The sequence below is a fragment of the Ovis aries genome, chromosome 11 (assembly GCF_016772045.2).
Source record: "Ovis aries strain OAR_USU_Benz2616 breed Rambouillet chromosome 11, ARS-UI_Ramb_v3.0, whole genome shotgun sequence".
NCBI lineage: Eukaryota > Metazoa > Chordata > Mammalia > Artiodactyla > Bovidae > Ovis > Ovis aries.
The window spans coordinates 54,407,365-54,424,152 of record NC_056064.1 but is presented as its reverse complement, the minus strand read 5'-3'; the positions used below and the strand labels follow the sequence as shown (position 1 = coordinate 54,424,152).

General features: G+C 51.2%; 1 protein-coding gene across 1 annotated transcript in view; it reads right to left on the bottom strand.

Moving 5' to 3' along the window:
- Positions 1-16,788, bottom strand: part of MXRA7 (matrix remodeling associated 7) — a 31,352-nt gene that overhangs the window by 11,324 nt on the left and 3,240 nt on the right. The window contains exon 2 of the mRNA XM_027974141.2: positions 3,142-3,205. Coding sequence (XP_027829942.1) covers positions 3,142-3,205 — 64 coding nt within the window. The remainder of the gene's footprint in view (positions 1-3,141; positions 3,206-16,788) is intronic.

Sequence of the window (16,788 nt, the reverse complement as noted above, 5' to 3'; positions counted from 1 at the left end):
TGGGCTCCAGGCAGGAAAGGGCTGCAGCCTCTGAGCCTCATGTTCTCTCTGGGCCAAAGGAAGAAGGTTCTGGATGCAAATTCAGAACCCGGGGGTTGTTGTGGGGGTGATGTTTGCTCTCACCACAACCTGACTGACTTTGCAGGAGAATCTGGCCCCCAGGGCTGAGCATTCCCCCCCCACCCCACGTCTGGACAGGGTTTATTCAGCAAATATTGATATTCAGTGAGCACTCTGCTGGGTGCTGGGGGCTTAGCAGGGAAGAAAGCATACAGTGGGCAAAGATGAGTAATCAAAATAGCAGTTTGCAGTAGGTCCTGAGAGCTCTTCAGCAAAGGATAGTGGGAGGAGAGAGGAAGGTGGGGAGAGGGCTGCTTGGAAGTTTAATGGCAGCGGGGAGGGCTGTCAGGAAGGGCTTTTCAGGTGATGCTGCAGGTATGGGGAGGCGGATCTAGCAAAGCAAGGAGGCCGGGTGACAGGGAGCAAGGGGACAGGAGGACATGGGGTGAGGAGCCAGGGCTCCAGGGGAGGCCTTATTACATTTCTCTTAAGGTATAAAGAATTGAGGATGGGAAATGCAGAGACCAGCTGAATATTTTTTGCTCTTCACTCTGCGCTTGGCTCTTCATTCATTCTGCAGTACTTGCTGAATGAATGAAGAGCACATACTTCTGGTGAGCTGGGGCTGGAGCTTGGTGCTGAGACTGGATGAGCCCATCCCCCTCCCTGGAGACCCCCCTCTCCCATCAGCTGCTCTTCCCTCCAGGCTGAGCACAGCTCAGGCTGATGAGCCAAGGGGCCACAGCATCATCAGGAGCTTCCAACAGCTCAGGGCTTGGACTGTGACATCTGGGGATCTGGGAGCCAAGCTGAGCAATTTGGGGCCATCGTTTGAGGGGCTGGGGGTCTTTGGTGGTCGGGAAAGAACCTGCCAAGGGGCAGAATCACACAGAGCTAGTCTCAGAACGAGCTTGCGGCCATGCTGGCTTCTGGACCTCAGGAAGAGGCAACGGAAGAGGCAACGGACAAAGAAAACGGATTAACCTCGACGTCAAGGTCATGGTGTTGCTGTTTTAGAAACATAAAGCAGAAAAATGCTGCCAGCTGGGTACTACTCAAGGTTTTCAACCTGTGGGGCGGGTCTGATGATGCTTCTCTCCTGAGCTGGAGAGAACAAACCACTAAAAAGACTTTTGCTTAATCCCATATGGTGACCAAGGGACACAGACACATCCAAGGCGGCTAGACCAGGGAGGGTTTCAACGTGAGAGCCCCCCGGGGAAGGGGACTTCCTTATGCCATCTTCTGTGAATCCGCCCAGTCACTTAGGGAAAGCACCTTGGCGAACACTAATTAATTAGCAAGCGAAACTGCTCACTGCAGAGGGCCTGGGGGCCTCTCCTGTGCGCTTCTGACAGCTGGGGCCCTACGCCTCTCCTGCCTCAGCCTCCAGAGGGCTGCCAGGAGGCGGCCTGGGGGATGGGCGAGGTCCAGGAGCAGCAGTCAGATAGGGAGGGAGGGCCCCGTTGACCCTGCACATGGCTAGGTGTGGGGCTGCACATCTGAGAGTGTTCCAGAAGAGGGGTCTGCTGAGCCTCCCCTTGTCCTGGCCCCCAGGGCCGCCAGCAGCCTCAGCTTTTACCTTCTGCATTCCCAAATCACTAATAGGATCCAATAACGTGGCAGGGACAGGACCCAGGGCCGCAGTTCCTGCAGACCATCTGAGAGACCAGCAGCAGTGGAACGGGAGCCCCTAGCAAGGGGTTGGTGACCCCCCACACACCCCGCCCCCCTCAGCCTTCTGCCCCACCCTCTTCCTCTAAAGCTGTCTGGATAGAAACCCAAGGCCCTTTCCTGCAGGGCCTCCTGGTTGGGGAAGCCTCCTCAAACACCCCCTCCCCCAGTCCCAGCCCAACCCTGGCCGCCTGGCCCACATCACCAGCCCCAGTTACTGCATTCCTGCAGCCCTTTCTTTCCGGGGGCCCTGCCAGCTGTTGACTTAAAAATCACAGCAACAATCCCTCCTTTTAAAAAAGCCTAAAATATTTCAAACGTACACAAAAGTACAGCAAGCAATAAGTCTTCGGTGTGCATGCCATATAGATTTGACCAATGCTGACATTTTGCTATTTTTGCTTTAGCTTCTTCTTCTTCCTTTTTTTTTTTAAATAAAGAAATAAAACATGACAGATCCAGCAGAGGCCCCACCCTGTGTTGGGTCCCATCTGTCTGGGGCGCTGGTCCTTGTGGGTGCCGTGCCCAGAGCAAACACATTGCTTTCCACCCAGTTAAGTCTGAATTGGTCCATTTCCTCAAGGCTCCCAGTCACTCTGTTTCTTCCACCGGCTATCTAGGATCTGATGGCCACACAGGTCTGGCTGGTCAGCTAGAGCTGCTTGGAAATCAGACATTTCCTCTCCAGGGAACTTTAACCTGCAGAACCCAAGAGGCGGCCCTGAAAGTGGCTTTAGTCTCTGTAAAATAGGTCCAAGGTATTTGAGAGAAACATGAAATGCACAAAGTGGGGGTGAGAAGGGAGTTAGGCACCGCAGGAAATAGAAGGTCAGTGATGGGCCGTCTGTATTTGCAGGCAACTCATATTTTATAGAGGGCTTCCCAGGTGGTGCCAGTAGTAAAGAACCCGCCTGCCAATGCAGGAGACGTAAGAGACTCGGGTTTGATTCCTGGGTCAGGAAGATCCCCTGGAGGAGGGCATGGCAACCCACTCTGGTATTCTTGCCTGGAGAATGCCATGGACAGAGGAGCCTGGTGGGCTACAGTCCATAGGGTCACAAAGAGTCGGACTCGACGGAAGCAACTCAGCATGCAGGCACGCATACCGGATAGATAGAAAAGCGATGGCCGAAGCAGCAAAGCGGGTGAACAGGGAGATGGGTGCGAAGGTGGGGTCAGAGAGGAGCAGGTTCCGACCTCAGTGTTCTCCAGGTTGCATCAGACCCAACTTCTCAGTCCTTCTCCCTCACCTCTCCCCCTCTACCATCCACTCCCCTTCTTCCTGCCACTCGAATCCTCATCTGGGGAATCCAATGGACCACGCAAAGCCCAGCCCCCACAGCCAAAGGCGATAATGCTGGCCTCCAGGGGCAGCGCTGTGCAACCTGGAAGCCGGGTCCCACTCACCGTCTTCCTCCTCAGGCCCTGCCTGCGGTGAAGCCTCCTCACCGTCCAGCTCCTGCTCCTCTTCCTGCAAGACAAGGAGAAGGGTCAGTGCCCAGGCACCCGGGTTATTCTTGGATCCCATCATTCGGTGTTTGACCCCCCGGTCAAAGCAACCTGACCCCTGGATCTGCTGTTAGGAGAGATGTGCTTGTGGACTGGAAGTGGACCTCGGGGATATGGGGCAGCGATGGACAGGACGTCTCAGGGAGAGGCAGGGGCCATCCAGGGACAGCCTGATCACGCACAGCACCCGCACTGTCCTTTGAGCGTGGTTGGGAGGTCCTTCCTGAGAAGGGGCCACGGTCAACAGCAGGTGGAAACAGGGATGTCAGTGTGAGTGCCAGTTGTCCGAGGCAATGAGGGGAGACTCTAGGCCAAGGACCTGTGTTTTTCACCCTGACACTTTGGCTCCTTTGCCTTTTTCAGGTGGGTCAAGCGGTGGGTGCCACTTTGATAAGTGGACTGGGCGACTCCCGCCTCCCATTACAGTGAGTAGAACAAAAGGCACGTGGGACTTCCCTGGTAGCCCAGTGGTTAAGCATCCATGGTCCAATGCAGGGGATGCTGGTTCGATCCCTGGTCCGGGAACTAAGATCCCACATGCTGCAGAGCAACTAAGCGTGTACACCCTTGAGCCGGTGTGCCAAAACTAGAGAGAAGCCCCCGTGTGCCACAACTAGAGAAAGCCCATGTGCCGTAACAAAGACACAGTGCAGCCAAAAGAAAAAAAACCCAAACAAACAAAACCCAAAAGGCAAGAGAGGAAAGCTGGTGGGGTCTCTGGAGTCCGGGCCGGGCCGAGCATCACAGAGCAGCCATGTTTGCGCTCACAGTCTCCACCTCTGCTTCCTCCAACCTCTTCTCCGTCCCTGACCGTTTCAGATCGCATTTTTCCCAAAATTGGAACTCCACCTCCCTCAGCCCAGTTCTCTCCCATGGACGCATGGACAAAATAAACAGTAGGCTGGAAGGAATGTCCCGGGATGGCCTTGGTGGAGAGGAAGGAGTGACTTCAACTTGCAGGAATGTTGGAGGATGAGAGGGAGGTGGCGGAGACGAGGGACTGGAGGGCGAGGCGAGGGGACCGAGGAAGCCCAGCGGCAGACAGGGCAGAGCGGGCAGTCGGAGAAGAGGGGAGCGCAGACGCGAACGGCCGCCCCGCAGGGCGCGAGGCAGCACAGCTGACAAGCCAGACCCAGGCCTTCAGGCTCTGAGCCCTGGGGTCCAGCATCCGCAGCCTCTGCAAACTGCGCAGGCAGGCTCCCAGCCAAATCAGAGCAAGCCAAGCTGGGAGACAAAGTTTGCACAAGGCCAACAGCAAGTCATGGGACTCCCCTCATGGTCCAGGGGCTAAGACCCCATGCCCTGGGGGAAGCGGGTTCGATGCCTGGTCAGGGAACTAGACCCCACGTCCCCGGACTAAAAGATCCCACATGCTGCAACTAAGACCTGACACAGCCAACATAATTAATTTTTAAAAAAAGCCATTTGTAAGTGGCAAACCCGAAAGGTTTCCCTTGGGTCTCTTGTAACTCTCTCTTGATGGACCCCACAAGATGCCTCCAGGAGGAGCAGTGTGGGAGCCGGGAGCTGGTTCTTCTCCACTTGGCAGTTTACATGCAGCTCAGCACCACCTGGGGCTTCCCAGGTGGCTTAGTAGTAAAGAATCCAGTTGCCAAGCAGGAGACACGGGTTCGATCCCTGGCTCGGAAAGATCCCCTGGAGAAGGAAATGGCAACTCACTCCAGTATTCTTGCCTGGAAAATTCCATGGACAGAGGAGCCTGGCTGGGTACAGTCCATGAGGTCGCAAAGAGTCAGACACGACTGAGCGACTGACACACACACACACACACACACACACACACACTCATAAATGTGGAGAAAATGTTTTCTAGAAGCACATGCAAGATGCCATTAACCAAGACTGCCTTTGGAAAGAGGAGCTGGTGGGGGCGGCCTTTCCTTCCATCTTACCCATTTCAGTATAATTTGGATTTTCTAATAATAAACATGAACTGCACTTCTAAAATGCTACACAGGGATCGCTGAACAGTGAGCCTGAGGCTATTATACATATATTTTCCTTTAAGAAAAGAAAGAAGGGAAAAGGAAAAAAAAAAAAAGATGAATCTAATCAGAGCTGTAGCCCAGAAATAAGTCCAATATCAAGACTAGAGAGGAGACCAATTCTATTGTGTGTGAGGGACACGAAGGTTAAAGGAAAAACAACAAAAAAGCAAGCACACTCCCTTTGTGAAGGAACTCACCATCCAGTAGGAAAGATATAAACCCAGATAATTGCCACGCAAGAGGGGAAATTCAAGAACTGATGCAGACCTCTTTAGTCCAAAGGGAGGCAACGTCGTTTGACCTGCCAACACTCCCTCAGGGAAAGGCTGGTTTACATTTGAATTCTGCTCTTGACTTTTGAAGTGTGGTGCTTTTCAAAACTGGACTTCCCTGGCGGTTCAGTGGGAAGACTTCATCTTCCAACGCAGGGGGTGCGGGTTTGATCCCTGGTTGGGGACCTAAGATCCCACATGCCCCACCACCAAAAAGCCAGAACATAAACAACAGAAGCAATACTGTAGCACATTCAATAAAGGCGTTAAAAATAGCCCATGTCAAAAAAAAAAAAAATCTAAAAAAAACTGGCTCTAACCCATTGGTGGGGCATGAAAGCAACTTAGAGGTTGCTACTAGCATTTTAAAAATGTGCAGCCAATGTCTCAGTGTGGTTTTAAGATTTAATAACTTTAGGAGCACAAATGCTCCAAACAGCTCCCAAAATGACATTTGAAAGGTTATTTACATTTAAAATATATTGACGTTTCTTATCTAAGCTCATATAATACCACCGTCCAGTAGCTCTAGTTGATTTTCAGACTTTGAAAAAACATTCATGGGCGGATGGTCAGTGACTAATACGATTGCCTTTGTGATTTCAGCCCTGTGATCTTATGGGATTGGATGCACACGTGACAGTTTGGACGTGACCTCAAGGGAGGTCGACCCGGTGTCTGAGGTGCCCAGAGGAAACTCCTCTAGCAGCCCTGTCTGTCTGGATTCTGGCACTTACAAAGACTTAAAGGGAAAAATATAGCATTCAAATATCAGGAAACTAAGTATAAAAGGAATTTAAATAAGTAAATACTCAAACGATGTGTTTTGTGGGTTTGTAGCATTTACACTTCTTATTAAGACTTAAAACTGCACAAGACTTTGAGGGCACCCTGTATCCCAGAATTAAATTAAAGACAAATACTGGTGTGTGTGTACGTGTGGTAGAGGCAGATACCGTTTTAAAAAGCTTCTGTGACTTTATAAACGTGGGTGCAATTTAAATAGATTTCTTATGGTGAGACTTGACATTTAGAAAACACTGCTGAATCGGCCATTTACTCTTTTCTGCCTGCTCAGAAACCCTCTTCTTTCAAAAGGTGTTCTTTGAAGCCTGTGGTCCTGGTGGGAACTGCCAGACAGGCAGTCAGACCACCCCAGCCCCGCCATGCCCTGTGATGGATTTGACAGGCAGATATGAACCATGGGTCCGATTTCTGCTTGGGCACAAGGAACCTCTGGTCCCAGAGCTGAGAGCTTGGGAGATGGGGGTGACCCAGGGTCACCGGGTAGAGAGTCCCTGGCTGTGATCTGCCCCGAGGTCATTCTACCCCAGCCTCCGCTGTACGTGAGCTACTCAAATCCTGGTTCCATGAAAGCTCACCCAAGCTGAGTTTCTGTCACCAACACCCAGAGTCCTGACCACTGTCATTGTCCACTCACATCCCTCTCTGCAAGCCCAGAACATCTCAAGTTCTGCCAGGAGGCTGTTGCCTGTTTGATATACCAGCTGCTCAGCAGCGGGAGGTGGGGAGTGCGGGCTGCTCCAGGGAGGTGGTTACTTACCGGGCTTTTAGATAACAGAATAATGGAAAGGCCTCCATTATTTTAAAAAAAAAAAAAAAAGTTTTTAAAAAAATCATTCAATTGCATTTTGCCCTTAGTTTATAAAAAGTGTGTACCCAGCAGGAAAACAAAAGTGCTGGGGGCTTCCCGGCGGTCCAGTGGTTAGTAGTCAGCGCTTTCACTGTGGAGGGTGCAGGTTCATTCCCTGGCTGGAAAACTTAGGATCCTGCAAGCCATGCCCTGGGGCCAAAAAATAACCCCAAACAAACAGAGCAAACCCAAAAAACCAAATGTGCTGATACCAACAAGAGGGGCAGGTTTCAGAAACAGAGCACCCAAGACAACCGTGGAAGCCCTCCTGGAGGTGGGAGCTGTTAGCCTCAGTCCAGGGCTCTGCGCTTCAAGGTGGTGAGCTGTGTGCACAACCTCGAGGGAAGAGAATAAAGTGAGACCATGTGCAAAATGCCGGAGCCTTTGTCTCAGTAAGGATTTTACTGGGAATTCCCTGGTGGTCCAGTGGTTGGGACTCAGCACGTTCACTTCTGGGCCAGGTTCGATCCCTGGGTGGGGGCTAAGGAGGAGCGCTCAGCTGAGCCCGAGTGGTGCAGGGGAGGCCTCAGGAGGGACGAGAATCCTGAGCTGGGTCTGAGAAGAGCTGGCCAGGCCTGGAACATCACAGCTTTTTCAGTGACTCCTTGGCGTCTTGTGTGACCGCAGGGAGGGTGTGGGAGGTCAGGAAAGCAAGGCCTGGACCAGAGAACTCACATGGGACAAGGTACTGAGGAGCCACCGGGAATTTAACAATGGGGAGAAAGAAGATAAGAGCTGCAGTTGGGAGCAGTACATGGGGATGCGCTGGCAAGACAGGAGGCAGGAGGGACTGAGTGCAGGGCTTCATCCGTGCTGGTACCCCACAGCAGGCCTGAGGCCAAGACCACACCCCAGTCAGCTCACTGACCAGCGTCTTAGAGACTAGTTTATATGCTGCTGCTGCTAAGTCACTTCAGAGGTGTCCGACTCTGTGCGACCCCAGAGGCGGCAGCCCACCAGGCTCCCCCGTCCCCGGGATTCTCCAGGCAAGAGTACTGGAGTGGGGTGCTATTGCCTTCTCTGCTAGTTTATATACGTATATATATATAGAGAAAAACTCTTTGTGACCCCATGCCCATGGACTGTGGCATGCCAGGCCTCCCTGTCCCTCACCATCTCCTAGAATTTGCCCAAGTTCATATCCAGGGCATTGGTGATGCCATCCAGCCATCTCATCCTCTTCTCTTTCTGCCCTCAATCCTTCCCAGCATCAGGGTCTTTTCCAATGAGTCAGCTATTCGCATCAGGTGACCAAATATCAAAGCTTATATATCTAGTTCCCGAACCAGGGATTGAACCCATGCCCCCTGCATTGGGAGCATACAGTCTTAACCACTGGGCCACCAGAGAAGTCCCTGGGTTACTTTTCTAATTCAGCTTTTCCATCAATGGAGACAGGTGGAGGGACGGCCTCCTGACAGCCTCGCCAAGGCCAGGAGCCCAAGATGGGGGTCCCCCAGAGGCCAAAAGGGGAGGGGTGACAGAGGGGACAGGGAGGAGGTTGTAGGGCACAGAGGGGCTTTGAAGGAGGCTTCTTGGAGCCCCTAGGAGCCAGAGGCACACGTTGCAGACAGCTCATTGCCATTTATGGCTGCCCTGGCTGATACACAGGCTCAAGTGGAGCAGAGGTAGGGAGAGATGGCTGCAGAGACAGATGTCTTTTTGTCTGTCTGTCTCTCTTTCTGCCTAAGGAGGTGAGTCTGCCCTGGGGTCCTGCAAACAGGGTCTGTTGGACCCTGAGACCACCCACCTGAGCTGCACCAACACCCCCGTCCCCACCCCCCTCCCAGTTAATCCAGACTGATTTTAAACCTGGAGGACCAGGGCTCCACCAGGCAGGCATCGAGGAAGCCCAGCTCTTCTGTGGAGGCAAAGACTGAGGTAACAGGAAGCTCTCAGGGGCCCACAGCATCCCTTGCCCTGGCCTGCAGCCTGGGACAGACCAATCAACGGCCCGGTCTCCAGAGAAGGCTTCTGAGAGGGGCCCCAAGAACAGGCAAGGCTCAGGGGCTGCCTCCCGGCTCCCATTTAGGCGGGAGCGGATTCGACATTGCTGGCAGTCCTTCCAGGAGGATTTCATCAGGCAGTCAGGCTACTCATCTTCGGCACTCAGAGGGGAGTGTCGGCTGTGGGTTGAGCCGAGACAGCAGCAGAGCCGGCGCCGGTGCCCGGGGCGTTGGTGCTGGGCGGGTGCTGGGTGGGGAGGACGGGCCGGCAGAGGTCATGGCAGTTCTTTGCCTGCACCATCAAAACAACTCTGCCACCCCTGCCTCCAGATGAGAACTTCAAGCTGAGGCCGCTCGGGCCAGCTCTACACGTGCAGCTAGAAAAGGCTCATCCCCTGTGACAAGGAACTTACATCTCATGCTTTAAACTGGCCCTTCTCAACCTGTCCAATTTTCCCCTGCAGTCACAGCATCTTGACTCTTCATCATGGCCTGGGAATGTAGATGCCAACCTGCCGTTTCCTTTCTATGGGGCCAAGACACGTGGCAGGTGGGATCTTAGTTCCTAACCAGGGATTGAACCCGCTCTCCCAACCTTGGAAAGCCATCTGGGATCCACCTCCTCCTTCTCCCCGCTCCTGCCTCAATCACTCAGTACCTTCATGGGCACCACAGGCACTCCACTCTCCTGCAATCATCTCTTCTGAGGATATCTTAAAATGATGACTTTATCATGTTTTTCCTTCTCAAAGCCCCATAATGGTGGTTGCCAAGTTCAATCCAAAACTCCCCTGGCTTTTGAAGCTCTCTGGCTTCCAGACTCAGTGAGGTCAGTGTCTAAGAGCTTCCTGGGAAGTGCTGTCCCCTCCCACCACCATGCATGTCTGGTGGGGAGAGGATAGGCTGGAACACAGGGTCATCCTTGGGACCACAGCCTCAGGCACTGATCTGTCCTTGGCTGTTCACCCCTGAGCTCTCCTCCTTCCCCTGAACAGGGTCTTCTGAGATCACTGGATCCAACTTGGACCATCTTGAGCTCAGTTATTCTACCCTGGGTCGGCTGAGCCCTGGAGCCACATGGAACTGCCGCAGGGACCACTGTGAGGGGAGAGGGAGGAGCCAAGGGGCTGAGACCACCCCCACCACCACCCAGAGCAGTTCCAATTTTCCTCCATGCACTGGACTTATGTCTGTATAAGACTGAGGAGGGTAAAAGGTATTGAGACTTTTAAAAAATCTTAGAAGGCAGGCTTCCCTGGTGGTCTAGTGGTTAAGAATCCCCCTACCAATGCAGGGGACAAGGGTTTGACCCCTGGTCCAGGAAGATCCCACAAGCCATAGCGCAACTAAGCCTGTCATGTGTTACAACTAATGAGACCAAGCTCCAAAGCCCACGGGCCGCAACTACTGAAGCCCTCCAGCTCTAAGGCCTGTGCCCTGTAGCAAGAGAGGCCTGCGCACCGCAACGGAGAGAAGCCCCCACTCACCACAACTAAGAGAAAGCCCCCGTGCAGCAAGGAAGACCTAGCATAGCCAAAAATAAGTGAATAGCTCTTTATCAAAAATGTTAGGAAGCCACTGATTTAATGTGGCTTCTACCCAACAGAAAACGCCTGTTGATCAAACCTTTGATGAATTGCTAGTTATCCAGTCTGTGTTTGAACTTGTCTTACATTGGGGAGATCACTAGCTTACAGAGCCGTCTGCCTCTTTGGAGCATAATACACGACTTTAGGGATGCTCTGCAGGCGGGCGACACGCAAGGCCGTGGGGACATAGTGAAGTAGACTTCTGCTGCCCAGGGCGGTTCTTCCCAGAGCCTACCTGTCAGCAGGAACTGACAGAGTTTTCTTGTCTTCTTGTTATTATTGCAGCTTATCCAATCAGCAGGTACTTTGGGGGTGCCAGTGTCTGCCAAGTCTGTTTAGGAGCTGGGGATGTGGCTCTGGATGTGGCAGGCAAGGACCCTGTTCTCACGCACTGACATTCCGCCGCGGCAGACAGCACAGGCTGAAACAAAAGATGAACTCAGCCCGTGCTGAGCGCTGAGAAGGAAGTCAGCCCAGATGGGATGACGCGTTGGGGGAATTCACATCCGCCAAGGTGGTCAAGGACCCAGAGACTTGATAGGGGAGGAGGAGCAACCATGAGGATCCAGGTCAGGAAGGGTCCGCCAGGCCTGGGGCTTGGGCTGAGCAGAGGGGGGCGGCTGAAGCAAAGGCTGAGGCGGGGTCCTGCTGGGCCTCAGGGGCCCGGGTAAGAGGGTGAGGATTATTCTATCAGCCACTGAGGGGCTTTACGCAGGAGAATGGATTTGCTACCTGTGGTGCTCATTAGAGAGGGGAAGGGAGATATCCAAGAGGCCACTGGGATGGTGCTGGGCTGGGTATATATATTTTGACATCCTCAGCTATTTTTAAATTAATTAATTAACTTTAATTTTTGACTGCACTGGGTCTTTGCTGCAGTGTGTGTGTGGGGGCACAGTGGTAAAGAATCAGCCTGCCAACGCAGGAGACACAAGAGACTTGGGTTCAATCCCTGGGTTGGGAAGATCTCCCAGAGAAGAAAATGGGAACCCACTCCAGTATTCTTGTCTGGAATTTTTCACGGACAGAGGAGCCTGGAGGGCTACAGTCCATAGGGTCACAAAGAGTCGGACATGACTGAGTGACTCACACACACACACACACACACACACACACACACACACGGGTTCCCTAGTTGCCTGTGGCACATATGGGATCTTGGTTCCCTGACCAGGGATAAAACACAAGCCCCCCGTGCAGTGGAAGGTGAATTCTGAACCACTGGAGCACCAGGGAAGTCCTGCATCAGCAGTTATTGACCGGGAGGCCCATGTTGGCCAATGTGTTCTGGGAGGTGGCAGGGGTGGCCCGGGCCCAGATGTGAGTCCTCCGCTTGATATTATGAGCATGAGCTTTTCTAGCAAAAGGAAAGCACCGGGTAATCCTTGGACTCAAGGGGTAGGGTAGGGGGAGAGGGGACCGAGATTGAGAACTTGCACATCACCCCAGGGCACCAGGAGTCAGCCCGCAGGACGGTGTGGTCAAACGTCCAGACTAAAAGGACCATCCTGGACTCTGACCTCAGATCCCAATTGAGGGCACATTCACAAGCCCCAAACACTAACCCTAAGCCACTCTGTCTGGCTCAGACATCAGCCTGCCAGATTCAATCCTATCAGATTAACGGGTTTTGGCACTGTTCCTACAAATAGGATTTAGAGGACATCAAAAGCTTCATTAAAAAAAAACACACACACACACACACACACACAAAAACCCTGAGGCAGCAATCAGGCATCTACCAGACCCTCAGTCAGTGAGAATTAGGTTGAATTCTCATCTCTATATTTCAGGATTAACAGAGAAGGTCAAGGATAGGGGGGGAAACCAAGGGACTGATCAAATCAGTCTGACTAAATCAGACTGACCAAATCTGAGAGGGTCAGAAGAAATGAGATCATTGTGTTGGGGAAAGCCAGGCTGAAGAATTTTGAACATGACTAACTCCGAGGATAATAACAGAACACAGATGGCCAGCATTTAAGATCTCTACCCAAGGAAGGGAAACCAGTTTTAGATCATGAGGAATAAAGAAAAAGGACTGTCTGACCCTAGAGTAGGCTTATTGATTTTCATAGGAGGCCACTGGGCCAGAGATATTTTCTTGTCCTGAGATTGATCTCAGACTCGGAGTGTTCAGCAAGTAAGAACTTGGCCGGGAGAGTGTTAATGCCGAGGTCACAGAATTAGACCCTCACTGAGGCCAGGCTCAGGGCTGTATTGACCAGATGGTTAGCAATGTCTGCAAGGACTTCTAACTTGAAAATACTAAACAGGGACAACCACTGGTGGTCCAGTGGTTAAGAATCCGCCTTGCAATGCCAGGGAACTTGGGTTCGATCCTTGGTCGGGGAACTAAGATCCCACACGCAGCAGAGTAAGTAAGGCCGAGTGCCACAACTACTGAGCTGACACGCCACAACTAGAGAGTCTGCGTGCCTCAACGAAAGATCCCACGCGACCAACAAAGACTCTGAGCGCCAGAACTAAGGCTCGGCACTGCCAAGTAAACACATGTGCCCACGCACACACATGCTCGCTACCCAGGTCATGAAACAAGAGCTGATGGCTAGAAAGCAAACAGTCCCGGACTGCAGACCTCCTTTTAGCTCAACCCCTCCGTTTGGTCGATAGGAAAACTCATACCCAAAGTTATACGGCTTCCCCAAGTCTCCAAGGCTATTCAGAGGCAAAAATACTAGATAAGCAAGTTCCCTGAATTCCTGCATTTCGATTTCCTTCAGGCCATTCAATCTCATTGGCTATTCTTTAGCTATTCACTGTAGCCAGGAGAAAGGGACCCATGTGCCCACCTCCCTGGTGAGAGAGAAGGAATGGTTGCTATTAGCATCGCAGCCTTCCTTTTTGGTTCGGACCAAGCAGCGAGATATCAGAAGGACAGCCAGTGGCTCTGTCTGTGCATCAGGGCCTGATAGGAGGAGGTTTCCGGACTCCTGTTCCATTTATCTGTCCTCACCAAGGGCAAACCCGAGTGCGGTCAGACTCAGGTTGTTCCAGAAATGCTCTGGCCACTAGGGACTTGGCATTTCTCAGAAAAAAATGTCCACCGGAGGTCTAAGTTGGTCTCAGCCCTCCCACGTTGTAGTCTGGGAAGGAAAGGACTACAGAAGAGAAGCTGTCTAAAAGTGAACACGCTTAATATTTTATTTCTAACTCTTTGAAGCCAGGCACTTTTTTTTTCTTCCCCTTAAGGTATGTTCTTTAGGAATTTATTTTTCCTACTAAGCAGAAAAATTTAAACTGACAGCTACATTTTCCACATGCAAACAAAACTCTATCGCTGAAAGAAATAACAAAATTTAGCTATTAGGAAAGCCCCAATTTCTTTCTCATATGAAAAAAATTAAATTATGGACTTAAAGAATTTTGGGCTTCTCTGGTGGCTCGGACAGGAAAGAATCCACCTGCAACGCAGGAGACCTGGGATCCCTGGGTCGGGAAGATCCCCTGGAGAAGGGAACGGCTACCCACTCCAGTATTCTTGCCTGGAGAATCCCATGGACAGAGGAGTCTGGCAGACTGTGGTCTGTGAGGTCGTAAAGAGTCCCATGGGACTGAGCGACTTTCACTTTCACTTTCACTTTCAAAGAACTTTACAAAACATACCCTTTTACATGACTAAATGTGGAACTCTGCTTACAGCCCTCTGCATCATCTTTTTTAGTTGATGTTCAGTTCAGTCGCTCAGTTGTGTCCGACTCTTTGTGACCCCATGGACTGCAGCGCCCCAGGCTTCCCTGTCCATTACCAACTCCTGGAGTTTACTCAAACTCATGTCCATTGAGTCAGTGATGCCATCCAACCATCTCATCCCCTCATTGTGAAGAGACTATTTCCGTGATTTTTTTTCTTAATTTTTAGTATATATGTTTATTTATTTGGCTGTGCCAGGTCTTAGTTGCGTGTGGCATGCTGGATCTTTGATCTTCGTTGTGCCTGGGGGATCTAGTTTTCTGACCAAGAATGGAACTTGGGCCCCTTGCATTGGCAATGTGGAGTCTTAGCCACTGGACCACCAGGGAAGTCCCATTACTCCTGTTTTGTGTTCAGCTTTTTTCCCTTACTTACGTCTACCAGTTTGCTAACATTTGGATTCTGTCCCTTCACCCCCAGAAAATCACTCGATCTGTTGCAGACTGTTTTGTATCCCCCAGAATTCATATGCTCTTCAGCATATGAACCCCAGTTCTGAACCCCCCACTTGGAGGTGGGGCCTTCAAGAGGCAATTAGGTTTAATGGAGTCATGACCTTGGGTCCCCCACGATGAGATTAGGCCCTTAGTAGAAGAGGAAGACACCTGACTGTTTTCTGTGCTGTGTGAGGACACAGCAGTCGGCTAGCTGGGAAGTGGGTTCTCATCCCGAACCGAATCTGCTGGTACCTTGATCTTGGACTCCTCAATCTTCAGAACTGGCAGAAATAAATGTCTGTTGTTTAATGATTTTTTTTTTTTTCTTCGTTTGTGGCCACTCCACAGGGCATTCGGGATATTAGTTCCCTGACTAGGGATCGAACCTGTACCGCCTGTGGTGGAAACATGGATTCTTAGCCAATGGACTGCCAGTGAAGTCCAATCTATAGTAGTACTCTGTGTTATAGGAGCCTGAGAGGACCAAAGGACAAGACTCAAAGTGGTATGAACAACTGCCAGATACCTGTTTGGCCATGCACTAAATGGACTTCTGTTAGGAGAACAGAAAGTGGGGCTACATTGACATCACAAAGCTCGGGACACAAAAGAGAAAAAGAAAAGAAAATACAATAAAGAAAAAAAAATTAACAAAGGTCAGGACAGATGATGGGGGATGGGATTTAGCTTCTTGGTCATTCTGAGAAGGCTAGGGGCTTTGCAGCTCCCTGAGGGACAGACCTGTGGTGACAAGGCTGGTATCAAGATGGGCCCAACAGCAAGATAATGTCAGAAAGGCGAACAGGGGCCCAGCTGCATGGTGAGGGCAGACAGAGGAGGCTGTGCAGCTCAATCAAATCGGCACCCTCAGAGTGCCTGAAACACCAAGCCCTTTCCTGAGAAATTCCCCATCAGGTTCCTCTTTCCCAAGGAGGAAAGTCCCAAACATACAGAGAAGAATAATACAATGAACTCTCCTATACCCTTTCACTTAGATTCACCAGTTGTTAACATTTTTCCATCTCTGTACTCTCTCTCCATACACATCCATGACGTGTGTGTGTGTATAACTATCTGAATCATGACATGTTATCCCTAGATGTTTCAGCATGCATCTTCCTAAGAACATTTTTGTATATATTACCACAATGCCAGCATCACGCTCAAGAAAGTGAGCATCGATACAATAAAATGATCTAATAAATCATTCATTTGAAACATGATCCAATTATCTCTAAAATATTCTTTATAGCTTCCCACCCCATCTGGAATCCAATCAAGGACCAGGTATTTCATTTGTCTTTCCTGTCTCTTAGTCTCCTTCAATCTTTAAGCGTCTGCATTGGCCAGCAGCCTTAGAGGAAGTCCCTTCTCCATTTCTGAGCTGATTGAGGGCCTGAGCACCAGGATGTCTGAGTCCTGGCTAAGACAGAGCGATTCGACTCCACTACTACTGAGTGACATTGATCCTCTGTCCATGACCTCTGTTTGGCATCGTATGATACAGCCCTGCTGGAATCCACATCTCCATTAGGTGAGAGGTCTGCAAATCCTAAATCTTAACCTGTACCTTGTGGGCTTCCCAGGTGGCTCAGTGGTGAAGAATCTGCCTGCCAATGCAGGAGACATGGGTTCGATCCCTGGGACAGGAAGATCCCCTGGAGAAAGAAATGGCAACCCACTCCAGCATTCTTGCCTGGAAGATCCAATGGACAGAGAAGCCTGGTGGGGTACTGTTCATGGGGTCGCAAAGAGTCGGACAAAACTGAATCGACTAAACAACAATGACCTCAGCACCGGAAAGCACTGCTTCCTGGCCTTACAAGGGACCAGCTTTGTTCTTGACATCATTCTCCATAATTCTTGGTGACGGTGGGCATGCCCGCCTCCATCCCTGCACACTTCCACACTAATTCCTCAGAGA